Genomic DNA, 22,256 nt, shown 5'->3' with positions numbered 1-22,256 from the left:
ATTACCATAATGCAAAGCACATGTGAAATATTAACGGCAATTTTGTAAATAATAAGTTTGGCAGTTACGAAATTGTCGCTTGTTGGCAGGGGCTCTTAGTTTAGTCTTGTATGCGTTACCGGAAAGTTTGCTGTTACACCAAGTGCGAATGATATCTCGTTAATTTGCAACAAGAAATATGACGTAATGAAATGCACTCAATTACCTACGATGCATTTAAGTGATTTAATATTTTGGTAAATATTATCAGAAGCGGTCAGTGCGCGAGTTCGTTTTGAAAATAACCTGATATAAGTAGATTTTACAAATAGAAAGTGTAGCCTACCGGTGAAAACCACATGTATGGTGGATAATGATGTTCGACAAATTATATCTACCTGTTCGGTGCGTATTTTTGGTTTACTTGTTTGCGTGTTCCAGTGTTTTTTTGTTGATAATTATCTGTGTTAGTCTGTCTGTCTGGGTTATTTTTAACTTGGCACATTGGTGGTGTCGATTCACCAGCTACTTAAGCCCACAGGCTCGTTTATGATTTGTTTAATGAGGGTCCGATTAGAATTCCATGGTGGGTTGAATGACGTCAGCAGCTGGTTGGAAATTTTGTGGAAAATATCGTCGAAATCTACGGTTGAATTGGAAGTTCGGGATATTTTGCTTCAAAAGTTTAGAAATATGGAAAACTGGATCGAGGGAAGGAGGGAGATGGGAGGTGACTACTGGTTCCTCTGTGTAAAAATTATTTCGTTTGTTATTTTGTGGCGATTATGAGCTTGCTCTTTTGTTTCCAAAAGGTGACATCATTTTTAAAATTTATGGTGGTTTGCCAGTCCATTTTTGATTTTTATCATTTCGAGACAATATTATTATCAATACCTATCTAACACCAAAAATATACCTACCAACGTATAAACTTAGGAAGTACGTATCTATTATGCTCGTAGACTACATTAAAACTCACGTAGGTAACTCGCTACTTGTTCAATGACCGAAAGACGTGTCATTAAACTCTTAAGGTAAATGGTACGTAAACTTGAAATGTTTTAACATCTGCTATTTTCATATCCAAGTAGACGGGATATGTCTTCATGTGCTTTCAGCATGAACAATAAAAAATTAAAACGATATTTTTTTCAGTTCAATTTTTTTCATGAGGAGGTGCTTAGGGAAGAAGAGGGATTGTAACCTGTGTCTGTGATTTTGATGTAACCGGGTGCATTAACGAGAAGACTCTTAGAAATTATTACTCGTATTTCGCCAATCCGAATTAACAGGATGATTAATGTCCATCGGTAGTTCAACAATTTTCTAGGGTCCCTAAGAATCCTGCTCTCCTGCTTTCTTTATTTTTGTCCTGATTTTCAATCAACATTTTTAAGAAAACCTTGCTTTTTTGCCAAAACACCCAAGAATTCCTGATTTCTGCCTTAATTTCCTAGAAAGTGGCTTGTTTTTTGATGTTAATGGTGAAAAATACTGTTTTTTGCTCGAATTTTCCAAAAGGTCCTGATCTTGCAAAAATAATCAGAAATTCTAATTTTCACCAGAATTATCAGAAAGTCTCATTTTTTGCTAAATAATGTCAAAAGGTCACTTTTTCTGCTAAAATTGTCAAGAGGTTCTAATTTTTACCAAATTGCTGAAAAATTCCTACTTTTTTGTTAAAACATCCAAGAGTATTTTCTCTTGAGCTGCCTGATAGTAAGTACCTACTTTTTTTTTCAGAATTGCCAGCAATGTTCTGTTTTTGTACCAAAATTGTTAGAAAGTCCTTTTTTCTGTACATACCTGTTGAAAAAGGCCCCTTTTTTGCCAAAATTGCCAACGCAAAGTAATTAAGTTCTGTATTTTTTATTACTATTTTCAGACAAAAAAACAAAAACATTTTGTTTTTCTTCAAAAGCTATGCTAATTTTCTTGAAATTTTCTAGTTCAAACATTCTGTAGGGTGTCCACTGTCCATTCTCTAGAAAACGCGGAAAACCGTGAAATGTATGGAAATTTCGATCCTCTGGGAAAGTCTTTGGAATGTCCGCAGCGGATAATTTGAAATTTTCACTCCAAATTGAGCGAAGTTTATAAAAATACATAACTACAAAATTGGTTGGTAATTTTGTAAAACTTCGAATTTTACTCAATTTTTTATTTTAAAAAAAATCGTCTCTCGCCGTAATAAGTCCCCTCCCCCTTCATAGTAGAAAATCTCCGCTTTGGAAGTTATTGGTAGCAAATTGAAAAGTGAGCAGAATGTTATGCGACTATACCTGCCTGACTCGAAAATTGAAGGCGCCGCAACTGGATGTCAAAAAAGTGATGTTAGACAAGTTCAAAAAATTGGTGTAAAATCTCGAAGGAAAGTTTTGAATCGTGGATGCAAATTTGTTTTTTGCTCAATTTTATCAACCAAATGTTTGAAATTACAAAATAAAAAGTCTGACAAGATATCAGAAAGTCATTTTTGAAAGTCTGATAAGTATAACAGTAATTTCAGTAATTTCATAGATCCCTTCATCCCCAGTCTGACGTAATCTCAAAAAATCAACAAGCTTTTCTCCCCGAGTTCTTAAAAGTTTGACTTACCCAATATCAGAAAGTCTATCATATTTTTTTCAAGTTTTTAAAAGCCTAACATGATGTCAAAAATTCTACCATTTTTTTCTCAAGTTTTTGAAAGTCTGCATGACATTAATATAAAAAAGTTGACAGGTTTTTTTTCGTTTTTCAAAATGTTTGAAATAATATCAGGACCACAACAGAATTTTTTCCAAGTTTTCAAAAGTACGACGCGGTTTAGCGTTACGCAAATTTTATAGAAAGGCTCCTGGCGCAAAAAACCTATTCATACATATTAATGAGTTGGGTGATCGATTATTGAGTTTTCTATGAAATGAGATATCAAATTATGATAGAAAAGAGAGAAACGGAGGGCATGGAGAGATTGGATGAGTTGACACATTTAATTATAAATTGAGTTATTATTCTAATAAATCAACCGCCTTGAGTATGGATGAAAATTTTTGAAAATTTCATTACTTTTGAATTTTACAAACCTATGGTGCTTAGGTACCTATTGGTACACATAATTGTAAAGTGCACGGATAACTGAACAGCTCACTTCATCGTCCAAATTGCTCTTTTCGTATTATAAATATTACAATTTGTTTAATAAAGCGTAGTTACATAAAATCTTTATTTTTATCGTTCAGTGATGGACCCTGGATATGGGCCAAATACCAGGTGGCGTTGTCTTATTAGACGAGTTTTGCCAAGAAATTGGTTTTACGTGTTTTATTGTATCTGGTAATTGTCTGAACTAAGCGACTGATTTGCCAACTTCATTGTCCCTGTATAAGATCGAGGACATTTTTGTAATTCGAAATTGATTTTTGTTCACAGGTCGAGTTGGAGGTTCGATGTGGTGGTGTAATCGGCGGTAGGTCTAGAGGAGAGTACCACCTATGGAGTCTGATACGTTGAAGAGGTTATCGCAAATATTGAATTCAGCTACGGTTTGTATACTGTATTTTGTAATGTTTCAAAAATTATAGCGAGTGCTAAAAGTTGTGTAATTTAAAACTAATTAGTAATTATGTACAATTTTTGTAGTCTGACTTGACAGATTTGAATTATTTAAATAACACAGAAGGTAATAGATCAGACGATGATTTCGTAACGGCGTCGGAATGTACGGAAACTGCATCATCTCGAGGAGCATCGCCATCATTTTATTTAGAAGAGTTTACTCCTCGTGGACTTGAAGTTGAACCGAAACACATATCAGAGGTATGTTTGCATTATGACACTTAATAAATAGACAATTATTAATACGTGAAAACTTATACGTGTATATTGATAGTTTAATTAGGGTTCTCTGAGTTTTTAACAGATTCTTTTAATATATGAGGATTTGTTGATGGGATTTTACTCAAATCAACATTTAATTCAACGCTTTTGACTAAGAGCGGCGGCTTATCATCTATTGCCAGAGAATTAGTTGATCTATTTTCCTCAACGTACCACAGTAATCTTAAATCTAGTAGATATTGATGTTTGATACTGCCATATAAAAAGTCTATTTCCAATTTAGTCGCCAATTCTTTCGTAAACTTACAACAATATGTAAAACCGAAAGCTGGGTCATTTTGTACTACTTTGGTCCAACCAAATGTTTTACAATCAACAGGTTCATCGCAAATTTTTTCCGGATCTTTTTCAAACGGATTGTTATGAGTGAATATAATAATGCTGAATGAAAACATGAGAGATTCGGGGAAAAATGCATTGATTTTGGGCGACGAGTATACTATGTTTACTACTTTGTAAAACGCATACGGCACTTTTATTCGTTTCATTCCGTCGTCGTTCGAACCATTATCCAAATATACGGGTTCATCATTTATTTTGAATTCTCCATAGACGCCTGTAATGAACATGACCGTCGAATAACCTGTCACCATCTGAAAATGTGTAAACATGCGTATTAATGATTCGAATTTTCATATTTTTGGTCATTTTTACCGCAAAATTCCATTTCTCAGCGTGGATGGTTGAGATAGATTTAGTCTCAAAATTTCTAAATTTGTTTACACTGATTAAATCCCAAATTTTTTCCTGCGATTATTTGTTTTGAACTGGGTTTTCAAAAAGCACCAATAAAGTTATAAATCTTCACTGAAGTTCAGTTTTGGCCTCTCCAAAGCAATAGGTAAGTAACAGGAAATTTTTGAAACGAGCACCAACCAAAGTATAAGAGTTAAAGTTTATTTTTCACCCTTTCAGGGCAAGTTTAGGTTGTGGAGAAAATTGGAAACTCGCTGGAGGCTTCAGAATGGCTAAAGACTGGTAGTTTTCGAAGAACCGCGTAGGGTTTGGGAGAATGAGGTGAAATAAAGCATTCATTCAGGGTGGGCCATTTTTTTTTTGAAAAATTTAAGAAGACATCAAACAGCGTTCTTTGAATTCTTTTAAATTTTCAAAATCATCCAAAACCCCGAAAAAGTACTCAAGTGCTTAAAATTTTGGTTACAGGAGTTTTAAGATTTGCTGTTTTGATCCAGCTCAGTTTCGTTTTAAAATCTGAGGATGACAGTTGGAAAGTTCCCTGGTAAGAATTTTTCTGTTGGTGGGATCCCCCCTCCCCGTTTTTTCAACCTCTCGACGTAACTTTTCTAAATTGTTCTTCGAATTCTGATTTTAAAACCTGCATTTTTTCGAATGCGTTTTGCACAGCGGCGTAGCCAAGAGGGGGGGGGGGCAAAGGGGGTCATGGCCCCCCCTTGAGAGCGAAAATTTGAAAGAAAACATGCAAAAATGGACGTTTTTTAGTTGTTTGAACCCATTTTTTCTAAAAAATTTCGCTCTCGCTTCGCTCGAGCAGTAATTTTGCCTTCATTTTCGTAAATTCATCACACATCACGATAGGTTTCCAAAAAATTACCCCTCATTTCGATTTTTCATGCCTAAAAATCTGGTTTTGCCCCCTCCTTGAGAAAATCCTGGCTACGCCACTGGTTTTGCATATGAACATTGGACAGGTCGTGGCTGAGGAAAGATGAAGAGAGGACACTTCGAAATTATTGACATTTTATTTCCTCTTTTTTTCAAAAGATTTTCCATTGATTTTTATAATTTGTTTTAAGTAAGTTCTTTTTGAAAATTGGCCATTTTGACCTGAAAAAATAAAATTGTATCTCCCTTTTTATCAACAAAATTGAAACATCTACTTGATGCCCAAAAAGCCCAGCTTGTATCAATAGGAAAAAATGTATCAAGTAGGTACGTGTGAATAAGAACACTTCAAAATTCGATTTAAAATGGTGATAAAAATTTGATTAGGTGTCAGTTATTTTAAAATTTTTAAGAATTAAATAAAATTCAGCCTTTATTTTCGACCTTTGAAAAATGAGATGGCGCATATTTCTTAAGCGTGCAATTATTTTTGGATATAGAAAGAAGAATAAGAGTTGTAAGTTCCAAAATGAAGTCCTAGATGAAACTTTGAGGAAAAATACTTGACTTATACTCACAGGTAATTTTAATACAACGTTTTCTAAGTTTCTCCATGTTGTATTCCGTATTTTTTCGAACATCGGTGCGATATTCATGTAATTCAAAGCCACACGTTTGAAAGTCATTGGAAGGACTGATTTTTGGTCCATTAACTCCTGCGGTACCAATTTCAACGAGTTATTAGGATCAAAATACTTCGGACCATCTGGAATGGCATTGAAAACACTTTTTTGATTTTCCTGAAAATAATTTTTGAATCGATGTATTATTTTCCACTTAATTCAAATCGCAAAAAACATTATATAATAAGGAGGTTTCACATACTTCACTGTACATCTGATCGTAGTATTCGGCCTTCCCGTATGCATGGCCATTTTCATCAACTGTGTAATCCGTATAGATTGGCACGTGTTTCATTTCAGCTCCGAACTCGTAAGTAGGCGCATGATTGAATATAGCGTATGTGTCTTTTGTGTCTTTGTGCCTCATTAAATGTGCTACGGGAAACCATACCATCTTCTAAAATTTAGGGGTTAGACGTAAATCAGATTTCAGAATCATTCCATGATGCAAAGATGAGATGAATTACACATACATATAAAAATATTGACTTACTTTAGAAACGTCGTAAATTTGCATAAGATTAGTTATCATTGGAGTAACTTTCTTCTCATGCGGAAAATCTATCTAGGATTATAATACTATTACAATTCTAAATTTATTGATTTTCTGTTATATTATTTCGAAAACAAGTCGCCATTTGATTTACTAAAGAGCAACAATAAAATATTTACCATGTATCCAGCGAAAAAAACATCAACAGATGTAAACTTTTCTTCTTTGACAAAACTGGGTTCTAGTGGGATAGTACAAGGGTATCGTGATGCCACGTATTCTTCATCCTTAGTAGCTTTTTCAGCTTTTAAAACCCTGCCCTTGAATTTATTTTTTATTGGTGGTGGTGGTTGTGGTCGCGGTTGCGGTCGCGGTCGCAGTCTCCCTGGTGGTTTTTTCCCCTCAGTTTTCTTATCTTTGGAGTCGTTTTTCTTACTTGGCCGAAATGTACTTAAGAAGTATTTCCTTGCTGCACTGAAATTTTCAGATATGGTTTTCTTTGATTTTTTTCCTTTTGGTGAATTCGGCAGTGAAGGTGATTTTGTAAGTTTAGAGGATTCATCTATTGAGGGTGAATCAGCAGCTGGAGAATTGGATTGAGCAGGCGATTGTGCTGTGAGGGGCAAATCTGCAGACGCAGAATTTGATGGGTTACGTGATAATGCTACATCGGAGATTGAATTTGCAGACGCGGAATCGGATCGAACTGGCGATTGCATTGTGGCTGACAAACCTGCAGATGCAGAATTAAATGGATTAGATGATGATGCTATATCGGTAGATGAATCTACAGATGCTAAATTCAATGGATTAGACGGCTGCGTTGTTTGAGGTGATGAAGGTGGAGATTCTGTGTCCGATTGATTTGGTGACTGATCACTTGAGAGTTGATTTGCAAGTTCGCCTTTTTTTGAATTCGAACGCTGAGGCGAGGAAGGCACTTTATCTTTGTCATCGGTAGAAAATGCATTTTCAATTACATTTAATGGTTTTTCGAATAGTTCCGTATTAGGAGGTGAAACGCCGGAACTAAATTCAATCGTTCTTTCATTTTTTTCAGGACAAGCTGGTATTAGCCGGTCTACTTGTCTCAGTGCAGAGAATGACCAATCGTAAAAATTACGACGGTTGAAATCATGTATGAAATCTTTCAGATGTGCAGAGCGCGTGTAGAATTTAGAGTGATTGGACCGTACAGGATAAATTTTTAGTTCATATGCGGGGAAAAATAATATACCCTGTTCCTTGGTTTCTTCACGTTGGACCATGTAGGGCATATATCTGTGATATTCTGTAAAAATTCCAATCAGAAAATTAGATGAAGATATCGTATTTATGAGACTGCATACTTATACTTTGAAAAACTTGTGATTTTTTTCTCTCAGGAAACATGCACTAAAATAGTGCATAAAATAACTGGAACGAGGCAAATCACATTTTCTCCTCAAGGATGCAGTGAAATTATTCAGACAACTTATCACGAAACTGATGATGACGTGCAAGAACCTAAACGATTGCTTCAAATTATGGATGCGTCGCCTTCTCAAACAACAGATACTGAAAAACTGCGAACGAACTGCGAAGCTGGTAAACTTATGATACAAAATGAAGACACGAGAAAGTCTGAAGATGACAAACACGAGGTAAATTAATTTTTCAGTATTTATAGATTCGAAGTAAAAAGCTTACGTTGGCTGCATCGAAATGCTCAGGAAAATGTACGTTTACTTTTCCTACGTCTTTGATGTTGATTAAGTTGCCTAAGTACTACTCATGTTGGGGAAGTCTAAGTGCGAAGTCAAAAGTTGACTTTTAACACGTGTATGATGTGTTGTATTTTGTAAAATGAAGGAATTCTACAGATTGAAATGTCGTTGATTTGGCTTGAATCATTACTGAGAGTTTTGTTTGTAGCATTTCCAAAATTGAGCCATTTTTTCCCTTTGGGTTATTTTATACCATTCGAAATTTTGTCTGGCCTTAGGTCTTTCAAGTATGTACATATGTATCTATACCTACTCAAAATTTTCCATATGGATTCTTTCTCATCTTTTGACTTTCCTTCCAAAGAGGTTGAAAGGGGTGAACGGTTTCAATGTTTTTGGACAATTCCAATTTTTCATTTCAATATTTAACTTCGGAGCCTCATAAAATCGAATCGATTGTAGTTGGAATAAATATTTGTGAGAGTTTGAAAAGCTTCAAAATGTGCTTTACAATAAATTTTTTAAAAATTTTGAAAGTTCAGAGTCGAACTAAAATTTTGTACTTCACTTTTTTTCTATAAGTGGGTATAGAAGCCCCTCTTGAATATTTTAATTTGGAAAAATCGAAAACCATGATACACGATAACGTTAATTGGGAATTTCAATTTGCTGTTTTGATACGAGCCTCCTAAGCCAAACAATAAACCCCAAATTCCAAAAAAAAAAAAAAAAGAAAAAAAAGTGAAAAATTTGAGTGACCTATGGATTGTTTGATGTTCAAAGGTGCTGATTTCGAATTTAAACTTACTTTTTTGATACGGGTCCTCTAAGCCCTACAACAAGCTCCAAAATTTCAATAAAATTGAAAAAATCGTATGATCTACTTTTTTTTATGTTCAGAGGTGCTGATTTCGAATTTCAACTTACTTTTTTTTACACAGGAAGTCTCCTAAAGTCCACAATAAGTTTTCAAATTTTTCAAAATCAAAAATGCCGTGTGCGTCGTCAGAATATAATCTTGTCATGTTATCGTCAAATATGTTATGGAGAGGGAGGGAGGAAGCTGGATTAAAAAATGAATCCGAAATTTGGTACCAGCATATAACACTTTTGAAACAGTTGATTGGCATGAAGAAAAATTCACAAATAAATTCAAATGATTTGAATACCGCGAAGACTAATTTCATTACCTACGAGTAGGTACCTATTATTTTACCATACAATTCTGGTAACACTTATCGACTCCATACTTTTTAAAAAGGTTACTCTGGTAACCTTGTAAAACCGGCGAATCGTGTACTCGTTCTGTTTCGTCGGCGTCCGCGTGATCTCGGATGTAAATAAAACATATCTCAAATTCACTTTCCCGCCGGCTTCGATGTAATCATATTGTGTTTATACCATCCGTCCGCCGACCGAAGACCAACTGATGCGAAGTAATTATTTTTTGATGTTTCGACCCTTTTAATTCGTCATTTAAGTGTGTTTACGGGTTAAGTAAAAAGTTCTCGATATGTTGGTGTTAATCTAAACGAGTCGATTCGAATCAATTTAAAATTTCATCCTGGTTCGGGTTCTCGTTGGTAGTTCGGTGTGTGCGGTAAAATGGTTTTTCGAAATGTGTTTTTTACATAATAAATGTGTGCGGTTCGCATCATCGAGTACGTCTTAACGTGAGGCATAAATAATATCCGAAATTGAATTCACGATGTCCGAAAACGAACGAAATACTCCTCAAACGACCACCCTGAGCACAATCGCCATACAAAATGTGACAGGGAAAACAAGGATCGTGATAGCTTTACTAAAGGTAATCATTGGATCATGCCATATTGTAAATACATAGAAGACTAATAATTATGATCGAAGTGATGCTATTTGTGTTCCCTCGAATAAATACTTATTTACCTACTTGTTCGTATTCTCAAGTGTGCTGTACTACAAGTACCTACTTGAGCAAACCCAACAGTAGTGCAGTTAAATATGAGTATAGAGTTGTAAATGTATCATGTGTATCTTTAGTATTCGTTCATTTTGAAGTTGATAATGATATTTACAATTTTTCAAATCAAATAATACATATGTATAGTCAGAAAGGTTGAAAAGGATATAGGTAGAGGTACTAGATAGGTAGACCAGATCCTACCTATAATTTGGCCTATGCAGCACCTACCTATCTTAATCCGCCGGAGAATTTTAATTCACCATGTAAACAAATGAAAGTAACCATTTATCAATTCTTCGCGAACGTTTTATTATCAACCAAACAGTCAAACACTCCCTAGTATTACGAATTCGTGAAGCACATGGTATTTAATCTTGTCACAAACCGCGGTTTGTCTGGTATGCGAGCCAGTCAGGTATACGGTTTGGGTTGGTTGAAAAAATATTTGTTATGTTGTAGGTCTAATGAAAGTACAAATACATGTGGATTGTGTTATTTTCTTTTACGTGTGTGTGTGTGTCGACGCGACGTGTTGTGTTTACGTATTTCGTCAGTATTTTATAGTAATTTTGACTGGGTACAAAAAACACGCTGGTTTTTCAACCTTTTGTCGGATGTGTTTCGAGGTAACCGGTGGGGGATTTGCTTTGGTTGAGGTTGAGGAAGATGGTTTGAGAGGATTTTCGATCGGTTTACATTTTCTACGGTGTTTTTGAAGCAGAAATGTGTAAAAATTAGAGATGGAATATTAATATATGTTGGTAGTAAAGTGACGTTATGCTTGGGTAATAAAATGACATCACTTTTTTCAATTGTTATTACCATATGTTTTTGAAAAGTTTCTATTTTACGTGATTAAATTCTCTGAAAAAGTTGTTTTGAACTGAAATTTTACTGAGCTCTGCATAGTTTTTTTTTTTTAAACCGAGATATTTAAAGGTTTCAGAATTTGGGTCTAGAGGAGCACTGTTGGGTCAGGTCATATCCAAGAAATGACCGAATATTTGAACTCAGCGCTCGATGATCTAACAAATGACATTTCAGTATTTTCTATTTTGTTGGTATTTTGGCCACATTCTAGGGATCTGGTGAAGAAGGGGCGAAATAGTCAGAGGGATAGTATCGACAGAATAAGCCAATATTCGAACTCAGTATTTTGAAATTAATAAAAATTAATGTGCTACTTTATTTTCATTTTTTTTTAAAGTTTGTCCCAAATTTTGAGTTTTTGTGCTCCCAAAAGGATATTGAAATCTCATTTAGATTTTAGAAAATTAGTTCGCTGCAGAAGAAAATGAGAAAGAGTATTCACTGTAATTTTTCCAAATTTCAAATTTCATGTTCATTTTAAAAAGTTGAGCTTTCGTTTTGAAAATCCAAATTCGAATTTTCAAGTTTCAAGTATTATGTTGATGATTTTCCCTAATGAATCGCCCTGGTTCAAATTAAATGGCCTCCCCCTCCCTTTTCTACCTCTATTTTTGAGTAAAATCGAATGACTCAACTTCATTTTTGGTTCATTTGATCTGAAATGAACCAGGTGATGAGCCATCATCCCTCTTCAAAAGAAGCCGGTGAGAATTCTTGAAGGATCGTACGAGATCAAGTCTCTCTCCTCTCTCAGATTAGGTATATTATAATCATTTATTAGGGATGTTTCTTTTTCACCATTAGGCACAGATTTTTCATGATCTGCTCAAATTGGAATTTTTATTCAACAATTAGTGTTCTTTGGAAGTTCTTTAATTTTTTTTTCTATCTTATTCTTCATATTTAGTCTCTTAGTTCTTTTATTCCTCCTCGTATTCAAATTCCCACCTCTTTGAATAGAACCACTACCTCAGTCTACCCTCAAGCAAATAAAATTATTTACTGACTTGAAATTTTGTGCACAAATGCAAAAAGTAATGTTCCCTCTTTCCCAATTAGCTGAGATTTAATTTGTGTAGCTTAATCAGAATTCATCCAACTATGGCAGAAGAAGAATTTTCAAAGTATACATTTTTAACTCACCTTCGAATACCTCCGTAAACGTCAAATCTTTTTCTACTATGCTTTTATTCTCAGCTTCCTCATTTTGTTTATCATTCTGTGGAAGTTCAGTGGCTAATCGATCGCCCTGCAAGACCCCTCGTTCTCCATGTTCTTGTGTGATTTCACTTGCAGCTTCCTTATCAAGTTGATTCTTCTGTGAGATGTCTGATCGATTTTCCAGATCCTTTTGCGAAAGTTCATCGATTAATCGATCATCTTGGGGCACTCCGGGTTTAACATCTGTGCTGTTATTCGTAGCATTATTGTTTCCTTGACCCTTCTGAGGAAGATCTGTGTCTAGTCGATCTTCCTCCGGTAACTTTGGTTCATTGAGAAAGTCGAGAACATTTTGCGGAATTTTCGTTTTTTTCACAGATTGACTTTTTGTAAGTTGTGGATTAGATGGTTGTGTAGTGTCTGCAGTTTCATTTTTTTTGGATTTATCGTTCGGAGTATCTGTTTCTTGAGGGTTGGTATTTTGAGGTGGATCAATAGCTGACTGAATTTCATGTACGGACGCGCTTCCAGACGGAACTGAAATAATTAAAATGAAAATTAAGCTTAATAAATTTAGGTATTCTGAAAATATTCATAATACATATTGAACTCTTCATGGTGACTAGGCAGTTCTGAATTCTACGGATAGAAACAATTGAGACGTTTTTTGCCTTTATCTGTTGACGAAAATTTTCGCCTTGTAGTAAAATAAAACTAAAATGAGATGTTTACTAGTTTTGCAGCTGAACAAACACATTATTTTGATGAATGCAATGTCTGTAAAACGCATTAATAAAACTCGAATTTCATTTTGAAGCAGATGTGTATTGTTAGAAGTAGGTATACTATCATAATCTAACCTATTCGAGAAAAGTACTGGTACTATTGTTTATTTGAGTATCAATCTTTCTCTTTATCCGCAGGAGATTCCTTTTTGTGTGTTAATACGAAAAAGAGTGGCTGTGCTTATAGACCAAATCGGTTCAAATTTTAAATTTGGGGTTGAATAACAATTATTTTTAAAGAGAATTTCCCTAAATTTTTTTAATATCGATTTAAGTACCCTCTATTACAAATTTGGAAATCCAAATGGGTCATTATTGATTCGATTTGGGAAGTGCCATTCGTATAGAATAAACCGGAACCAACGTTATCGTTTCTTTTTTCCAAAAGTCTTTGGAGTGCACATTTAGATTATAAAACAATTATACCTTGTTGAATAATTTTTTCAATTTCAATGTTGGCAGTTTTTCAATTTTCATTTGGTTATGTAGATTACTTCAAAAAAAATTACCAGCATTGTTCTTGGAACTTTCGTCGGCTTCTAATGGCTTGTCTGATGTGCCTTCTTCTTGTGGTGGTTTGTTTTCTTTATTGGCGTTATCATCTTGACTAAATGAAGATCGAGTCACCCTTGTCAGTGAAATTAAAACAATAAAGAAGATTGGAAATGAAGCAAATTTCCGAAAATTCTTCATATTATTCAATACTATTCGACGTTACACCTTGCATGAGTAGAATTCTACTTGAAAATGGATTTTTTTACGATTTTTTGCGATGCGAAATCCGCCAGATTGTTGAAAAAATTGCGTGTAGGTAAGATATGTCATTAATCAAACATGTGACTTGCAATAAATTATACAAACTAGAATCATTTGGGAACTGACGCAATGAAATTTTCCTCATACGTATTAGGTTAAAAACATGTGTGGTAGACTCATTTTCAAAAAAAAAAAAATCAGTGTGACGATATCTGTGTACTTGTGAATTCGTCTGTTCAAATGCAAATACTATATCAGACAAACGCTAGGAAAATTTCTGAAATGAATCGCTGTGCTTACTCGACTGTAATCTTCGATGAAAAAATTTCGAAGCCGACGTTCAATGCTTTTGTGGAACTCCATGAGTTTGAAAAAATGTATGCAATTTTTTAGTTAATGTGATTAAAACTTTGTTCGATTTTTACATTTATTAAAACATCATTTTTTGCAACTCCTCAAGAAAATGTCAAAAATTTATGGAACTGAAACAGTTTAAAATGTTCTTGTTAAAAGTGATCATCTCCTACTTCTTTCTTTAAGATCATTGACACTTGAAAAAAAAAATAATAAAAAGTTTCACAGTGCTCTTTGATCAGTCCAAATCTAATTTGACGGGAGTGTACGATATCTTGTAAGTCTTCTCCACCCAGCAACAAAATAATTATTCAAATTGAAAATGAAAAAAAAAATCGTTAAAATTGACAGCTTTCTCAATCAACTTAGAATATGTATATAAAATTTTCCCTCTTCATCTTCGTTAGGTATCTTTATCAATCTGACGGATGATTTTTATTCAAATAGTTCATTCGTTTTAAACGTGTCTATTTGGGCTATAAATTTGACCAATTTCCGATCGACAAGCAGTACCTACAACAGCAATGTGGCTTCATCTTCATAGTACGAAATGTTATTTTTATATGTATTTTTGTATACTATATAATTTAATTAGTTATCCAACCAGACGATTTTATCAATAGATATTTTTCGCTCAAATGTCCCAAATTTTTGCGGAAATATTAAGTACTGTTTTATCGTTCATGGAATTAAAACACGCTGTTTCGAAACGAAAAGTACTAAATGAGAATATTCAACTTGCTTATTGAAGTTTTTAACGACAGTAATTTCCATTTGAAAAACTAATACGCCATGTAATAAAACTCGAAATAAAACGCACACGTACATATCGAATGTACGCAGCAGAAAGACGACGAATATGCTGCATAAGACCAAATCGAATAGTTCTTTTAGATATATTTAGTTTTGAATGAATACTCGAGCGTCGAATGAGACTCCCACAAATGAGGAAAGATGTAGGATAATAGAAATCGGAAATTTTTTTCCAAAAAATAAATACAACTTAGCATAAGCTATAGGCATATTTGCTGTACGTTTATAAATTCAAATTTCTGGCAAGTGTTGCATTGTGTCAGTGCGGCGTCATGGTATTCATATTCATTGCGGTTATTTTTAAATTGAATAACGCTTTCTTATGTAAAACGATCGCAAGTTGTTCTATATGCTCGAAAGTGCTAATATTGTATACGAATTTGTCCGCAACATCAACACAATCGCGGAACTCGTATAAAAATTATGATAAGTCACCTGTCAAGTCACGTGGCGGTTGGTTTTTGTAACTATCATAAGGGTGCTCGCCAATACGATGGGTTTCTATTGAATTTATGGGCAGATGCGTCATAGAAGTCAAAGAACTTTCATACAAATGGAATTTTTCATCGGCGAATGCATCATTTTTGGCAACTTATCCAAAAGTATGGTATTTTTTCGGCAGAAATTTTACAAGTAGATACCTACCTACGTCGTTGCAGAAACACCTTGTAGTATTCTAGAGAATAGGATGTAGTGTTGTTTGTAAGTGAATTACTGACATGCTAAGTTAAGGTACATATAAGTATATCAAGAAAGCGGCACACGAGCTGCCCATTTGAAGTGGATTCGTTACGGTGGTATTTTAATACGTACGTGCCAATGAGACTGTATAATTATTATGATTCTTTTTTCCTCGAAGGAATCTTTCGCCAATTACGAGCCGAATGAAAAAACAAATACCTGCGAGTGAAAAGAAAGCGTGACTCGGTAATTTCGATCCTTTTGGTAGTGTTCTGAGGCGCGAACATCATCTTTTATTTGAGAATATAGGTAATTGATAATAAAATGATTTCAGGTACCTGGACCTACACTATAGAGATATCGTGTGTAAATTAAAATGTTGATTGTTTCGACGTAGTTGTTTGAGATATAGGTATACGATTGCATTTGTGAATTTAATGGGTTTGTTCTAAAATTTGTGGTATGCAGAGTCAGTGGAACACTTGAAAATTTTAAAAATTTGAAAATCACTTCCGGAAGATTCGATGACTTTCAATTCGTGGTTTCAATTTTTTTGAATTTTATATCACCCTGACAGCAGAGTTCAAAATGATAAGCCAACACAGTTCTTTATAAAATTTCTCAGACTGGTTTTTTCCAAAAAATGTACACCTGTGAGAAGAAATCAAACCCCAGATTTGAAATTTTTATCAATCTTTTGATGTAATTTCATGACTTTTTTCATAAATATCCGCCAGCTTTTTTAGATAGTACCTAAGGAAATGACTTCTCAAACTTTTCAATTGAGCAAGGCTGAGTCGAAAGAGCATAAAAAAATACATCTTCAGCCAAAATTTCAGGCGCCCAAGTGAATTTGGTTTTTTCCAAAAAATTTACACCTGTGAGAAGAAATCAAACCCCAGATTTGAAATTTTTATCAATCTTTTGATGTAATTTCATGACTTTTTTCATAAATATCCGCCAGCTTTTTTAGATACCTAAGGAAATGACTTCTCAAACTTTTCAATTGAGCAAGGCTGAGTCGAAAGAGCATAAAAAAATACATCTTCAGCCAAAATTTCAGGCGCCCAAGTGAATTTTTCAATTTTCAGATAATTTTTAAAAATTAAAAGGCAGGCCAAATATTGGAAAGAATCGACAATTTTACCAAATCAACTTAAAAATCTGAAATTTGGTTTATGTAGCAAATTTCCAACCCCTCTAATCAAGTAGGAATGGGTCTACATCGTTTTTAGTAGGTAGTTCTGGAGCCTCCAGTATTTTTATTCTACTTCCAATTTTCGAGAAAAAAAAAACGCCTCAAAATTTGTGCATTTTGTAAGAGTGTCGCCTTTTGTTTTGTTTTTCAAAATCTAAAATTTCCAAAATATGGCTGATAGTTCTAGAATTCCTTAAAACCACGTCCCATAGACTCAGCATGCTGAAATCAGGATAAAGTAATAGCTTTTCAACTTCATTGGGTAAAATTTTTGGCAACTTTGAAAAGTTTCTGGAATCTATATAGAACGACTCAAAATGGTTCAAACCATTTCTAATCAATTCGGAAAGTCGAAAATAGTGTTGGTATACACCAAACAGTTGTCTGAGTCAATTTGTTAAAATTCGGATTATTTTCCTATTTTTGAACCTACATAATTAAAATTTTAAAAATTCGCCAAAAATCAAAAAATGCTCTTTGGTAAGTACCTAACATTTTTTGCGGCTCAGAAATTTTTCTGCCAGTTGGGATACATCCCCTCCCCTGTAGGTGAATAGATTTTTTTGGTGGATATTTTTCAATTGTTTTTTTGTTAGGTATTTGAAAAGGTTTTCGCGATATTTCAACTTTTTAGGAAGATTTGTCATGTTTTGCTCAACTTTGTTAAAATTTCATTAACTTTTTGAAAACTTTTATTCGATTTGATGATATTAAGTTTTTCGTGATTTTTTGTATTATTATAATTTTTTTTGATGCTTTTGCAATTTTTTGCATGGAATTTTGAGCAATTTTCGAATCATTTTTACAAAATTCTGTTCATTTTAGCTTTTGTAATTTATTATACAGCTGTCACTGTACAGGATGTCCAGCAGTTCTGTTATCTCAGTTATCTACATACTACCTAGTCTTTTCTATTTTCGACCCTTTTTTTTTTTTGCCAAAATACGTTCTACTTTTTTTCATTTTCTAACCTGCAAACTTTGAAATTTTTCCATTCATTTTTTTCATCCTCTGGAATTTTGATCTTTTCATTCCTTTTTGATGTTGAATTTTATTTAAAAATTGGAAAAATCTTCTCCTTGAAAAAAATGTTGCCCCTCTCTCTTCTTACAAAAAAATGTTTTTAAAATGACTCGCTCATTATTTTTGAAATTCCGGTTCTGTTTCACAGAAAAAGTATACCTACTCTTGATATATACCTTATATTTTAAAATTACATCTTATTATGATGTTGTGTATTGGACTGCATAAATTTCTAAAATGTTTAGAGTTGTAATTTTACCCCAATTTTATCTTGTTATTGTCAACAATTTTTTGCTTTGGATGATCCAAGGAAAAATGGTTTGGATGAAACATCAAAAATTTTCCAACAATTTTCAACTCGATGAACACTTTTTCTACTTTTGAGTTTCAAGTGGGTCAGGATCACATCTCTTTGAGGAAAAAATGCTTTCAGCAAAGGATTTATTACCCTTTCATGAAATATTACTTTGAAAATTTCTTCAATGAAACATTTCAAATTAGAACTGAGTGAGTCAGCTGGAGCTATAATTCTCTTCAACTGCAGGTATGATGCTCGTAGATCACAACAACCACCAATCTTCAATGATTGGTGGAACTGATTCACTATTCTAATCATCAATGCTCTTTCATCCATCATCGATACACCCAAGCCAAGGCTGCCTGATTTGAATACTAATTCCAAATCTAAACAAATTATCAGTATTAATCGTTGGTTGTTGGGTCAATGTAATGTTAGTTTACATTTCAGTCATTGATGCGACGATGATACCGGAAATACTACGAACGCCTTTTTTGTCTACTGGCTAAATGGAAACACATGGTGAATTAGTTTCATAAATAATAATCATTTGTTTGCGGTAGTGGCGTGCGCTTCCTTTCGTACTATAAACGCTACGCATCTCCGAACTGCGATACCGATACGTTCTGAACGTACGGTGGAAGCGTGCGGCGCCTTCTTCGTCCACATGTACCTACCGGACATAGATGGATATACCTAGTGGTGTCGTAATTACGTATACATATATACGGCTCCGCATGTTAATGCGTATACAATCGTATTAAAAAATAATCCATTCACACTGCCAACCATAACAATTTACTCTGCGGTAGTTTAAAATTCGATCTCGATCGCCCAGTGACGACGTGAAAATAACCAAAACAGCATCGCAGCATTAGAACGAGCTACTGTGGGGCTTAAGGTACGAGTACGTAAACGTATACATGGAACGTGTAAACTTTCGTAGGTACCACATTTTCTAGGCGTCGATAACGGTGATTTTGGCACACAACATTGTACGATCATTTTTGGAAGCTTGCATTTCCCTTCATCGCCGCAACAAATACATCTACTGGAATGAGAGGCAGAAAAAAAAACTCTAAATTCCGAGTGCGATTTATTTATAGTGTGTAGCAGGACTCTCTAAACTGTTTCTTTGCCATAATGCTGCCCATGTCCATGCAACCTTCGAAAAATTAACGCCCGTATGTACACATTGTAAACTTCGCCTCCTTGTACTACATATTATGTAGATGTACAGTACGTATTATTATGTACTGCTAATGCTAAATGCATCGCATTCAATAGCAGATATTTCGCTACTACTGGTTTATTTGCTAAATTATGGCCGACTTTTCTTTCTTTATCTGTTTTTTTCATTTTACGAGCCTGATAGTTTTTTGCATAACGGAATACATCCGCCGTACGTACCCAGCAGTTAATGATATTTAACCAACGACTCTTTATTTATTCTTATTACATGATCACTTTTCATTTCACTCGCTTCGATCGTAAAATTTGCAATGGCGCGCTAACTGGTTATGATTTTTTGCATCGCTGCCTTCGTTCGAAGTTTGTTCGATGTTCATGTGATGGTATCAGTTCACGACTTCGGGTCCAACTCCAAAACACATTTCGGACGTGGTTTAATTTTGTTTTTAATGAGGTGATTAACAGGTTTGCATTTGAAACTAGAATCGAAGTGAAATGGTTGTAATGCGAGAGACCTGTGGGTTTATTTTCAGTCAATGTTCTATTTATAAATTGTGGAAAAAATTCAAAAAAATGTTGTAACAAGCAGAATGTTCATCTAATTTATTTATTCGAAAAAATTGTAAATTGGACGAATTTTTATTGTTTTTTAAAATTTTGGGTCACATTGATTCTTGCAAATGGGCCCTTTAGTGTAATTAAATAGGTATTCTCTGAGATTAACTTTTCACGTGTTTTCTAGTTTTAAGGCTAAGGCAGTCAACCCAGTGAAAAATTGTGTAAAAATGACTGGAATAATGATTTCCCAGCGTTTTAAAGTTTTTTAACCCCCTCCCCCCTCCCCAAGCCTGCTTCAAGTACTATACTTTATGTATCAAGTTTGATCAAAGTATTCATTTTAGTTTACAATTTTAAAAGATTTTTGAATTGGGGAAATTTTAGTAGTTGTCAACATTTTTAGTTTTAGAGCTGAGAAAGTCAACGAAGCGCAGCGAAAAAATGTCTGAAAATGAAATAGTGATTTTCCAAATTTTTGGCATTTCGGTTACCATCGCATCCTTTTCAATACTCTACAGGTCTTTCATGCGTTAACTTTCTCCAGGTTGTTGATTTCAATTTTCAGCTGAAAAATTCTTCAGCTAAGAAAATTTTCAGGACAAAAAGTTGAAGTCAAAGTTTAGGCTACGATCAGTTTGGAATAACCATATTCATATTATGCTAAAGAAGACTGCTTTCCCATACTTTTAAATGTTTATCTCCATAAGAAAAAGATTGCGATGGCGGTTCAGGCTGAAATATGGAAGATCTATCAGATCTACCAAAAAAAAATACAATAATACTTAGATGAAGAGGATTGGAGAACTGTGCCTCTTTGTGAGGATTTTCCACTAATTGTCAGTTAGAAAATTGACGCGATTTTAGTGGTCAACTAAAAAACTGAATACTCGTACATATTTGTACTTTCATGTTTTTAATGAAAATTACCAAAGATGTTCATTTTGTTGACTTTGTTATCAAATGATTAGGTAAATATTCAAAACTACAGAATTCGTCCCCCTCCCCCCAAAATTGTTGGGACCGCCTTTAATTTTTGGTTGATTGAGAATTTTGGGTATTTTCAGTTGGGGGTTTTCACCTAGGTCACTCCCTGTCCCTTAATTTCAAAGGTAATTTCGATACATCTCTGGTAGCTGTGAAGTTTTCAAAATGTAATAAAAAGCTATAAGCAGAAACCTACTTGCAATCAGCGAACAACTGATCGTTCAGGTTCACGACAGATAGCGTTGACACGCATTTTATATTGTACATATCTCTGCTTTTGGCTGATGAGGTGTGGTGTTTTGTGTACAGAACTGTACACGATTATTATTGCTCTTGCTAAGGGATTCGAACCCAGATATCTCGTTTACTGGGCAATTGCTTTACCTACTGGGCTAACTTGGCCCATTGAATGAGTGTGTTCAAGAGAACTTATAAACTGGCTTTTACTTATAACGTTTTTTGATTTTTAAATGATGAATTTCGATTTTTAAACTTATCGCAAAAAATTAATCTTTTATCACGAGGGACCAGATATGAGATTTATATTTTCAAATTTTAACCAACAGTTGAGGAGGTGGATAGCAGAACGCAATAACTCCAAAATTACGAAAATTGAGTTAGATATCTATCCTTATGTAAAATTCAACGGGAAATCCATTCCCGGTGTCAGATTTTGTCTATCAGTTGAATATCATAGCGCAATCGAGGAAAACAAGTCTGATTTTAGAGCTAAATGCATTAAAAAATGAGATTTTGTTTGCAAAACGCAATAACTCCACTACTTTTTATACATTTCAGTTGCGCAGATGTGGTAACACTGTTTTTTTTTCATCGGGTAGATACTGAAACTCATTGGGTAGGAGTTACTAAAAAAAATTGTGCTTTCATTCCCACTCTTTGAATGCTATATCACAGACAGGAATTGTTTGAATTTCGCATTCCAGTTTTGTATTGAAAATTTTCGATTAAACATACTTTTTTTCTATAATTTTTCAATTTCTACAAATAAAAAATACGTTTTTTTTGCAGAAAAACACCCAAAAAAAATTTGCGTTCAAAACGCAATAACTTTTTTTTCTTTTCCTCTCTGTGCTTACCCAGGCGACCAAAATTTTGAAATTGAGTGGAAATTTTATTTATGGCCCCCTCCCCTTTCATTTGACACCAATTTTGGAACTCGACCCCCCACCCTTCCCCTCCTGGCCATTTTTCCTAATTTCCCCAAAAAAAAAACAAAAATGGAGTTATTGCGTTCTGCTATCCACCTCCTCAGTTCTGAATTTCCAATTTATTTTCTTTGAGACTCTGTTAA

The 22,256-nt window shown here is 34.2% G+C and overlaps 2 protein-coding genes across 14 annotated transcripts in view; one reads left to right on the top strand and one right to left on the bottom strand.

Annotated features, from left to right (window-relative positions):
• The window catches only part of sls (sallimus), a 259,979-nt gene that overhangs the window by 60,348 nt on the left and 177,375 nt on the right, over positions 1-22,256 (top strand). For 7 of the 13 annotated variants that reach the window (XM_065368863.1, XM_065368859.1, XM_065368857.1 and 4 more), the window contains exons 1-4: positions 107-384; positions 3,394-3,506; positions 3,604-3,780; positions 8,007-8,264. In XM_065368863.1, the coding sequence (XP_065224935.1) occupies positions 3,456-3,506; positions 3,604-3,780; positions 8,007-8,264 (486 nt within the window). In that variant the 5' untranslated portion in view covers positions 107-384; positions 3,394-3,455. Of the gene's footprint in view, positions 1-106; positions 385-3,393; positions 3,507-3,603; positions 3,781-8,006; positions 8,265-9,695; positions 10,138-22,256 lie in introns of those variants that run through there. The other 6 variants (XM_065368875.1, XM_065368874.1, XM_065368876.1 and 3 more) reach the window with 4 other exon arrangements.
• On the bottom strand, positions 3,540-13,979 carry LOC135848827 (uncharacterized). The gene is made up of 7 exons (XM_065368889.1): positions 13,598-13,979; positions 12,286-12,840; positions 6,801-7,912; positions 6,622-6,693; positions 6,331-6,525; positions 6,024-6,245; positions 3,540-4,454 (listed from the first exon to the last, which is right to left on the bottom strand). The coding sequence occupies exons 1-7, from the start codon at positions 13,779-13,781 to the stop codon at positions 3,855-3,857; spliced, it is 2,940 nt and encodes a 979-aa protein (XP_065224961.1). The 5' UTR covers positions 13,782-13,979; the 3' UTR covers positions 3,540-3,854.

Source organism: Planococcus citri, chromosome 5, assembly GCF_950023065.1.
Source record: "Planococcus citri chromosome 5, ihPlaCitr1.1, whole genome shotgun sequence".
NCBI classification, from domain to species: domain Eukaryota; kingdom Metazoa; phylum Arthropoda; class Insecta; order Hemiptera; family Pseudococcidae; genus Planococcus; species Planococcus citri.
Note: the sequence above shows the minus strand (reverse complement) of the source record. Positions and strands in the feature narration are given on the sequence as shown.

Excerpts from the sequence above, each read along its gene's own strand:
- LOC135848827 (XM_065368889.1), bottom strand. The coding sequence starts at position 13,781 with ATGAAGAATTTTCGGAAATTTGCTTCATTTCCAATCTTCTTTATTGTT. Across the intron at positions 12,841-13,597 it reads AAGTTCCAAGAACAATGCTG|TTCCGTCTGGAAGCGCGTCC; the intron begins GTAATTTTTTTT and ends TAATTATTTCAG. Across the intron at positions 6,246-6,330 it reads ACGATCAGATGTACAGTGAA|GAAAATCAAAAAAGTGTTTT; the intron begins GTATGTGAAACC and ends AATTATTTTCAG.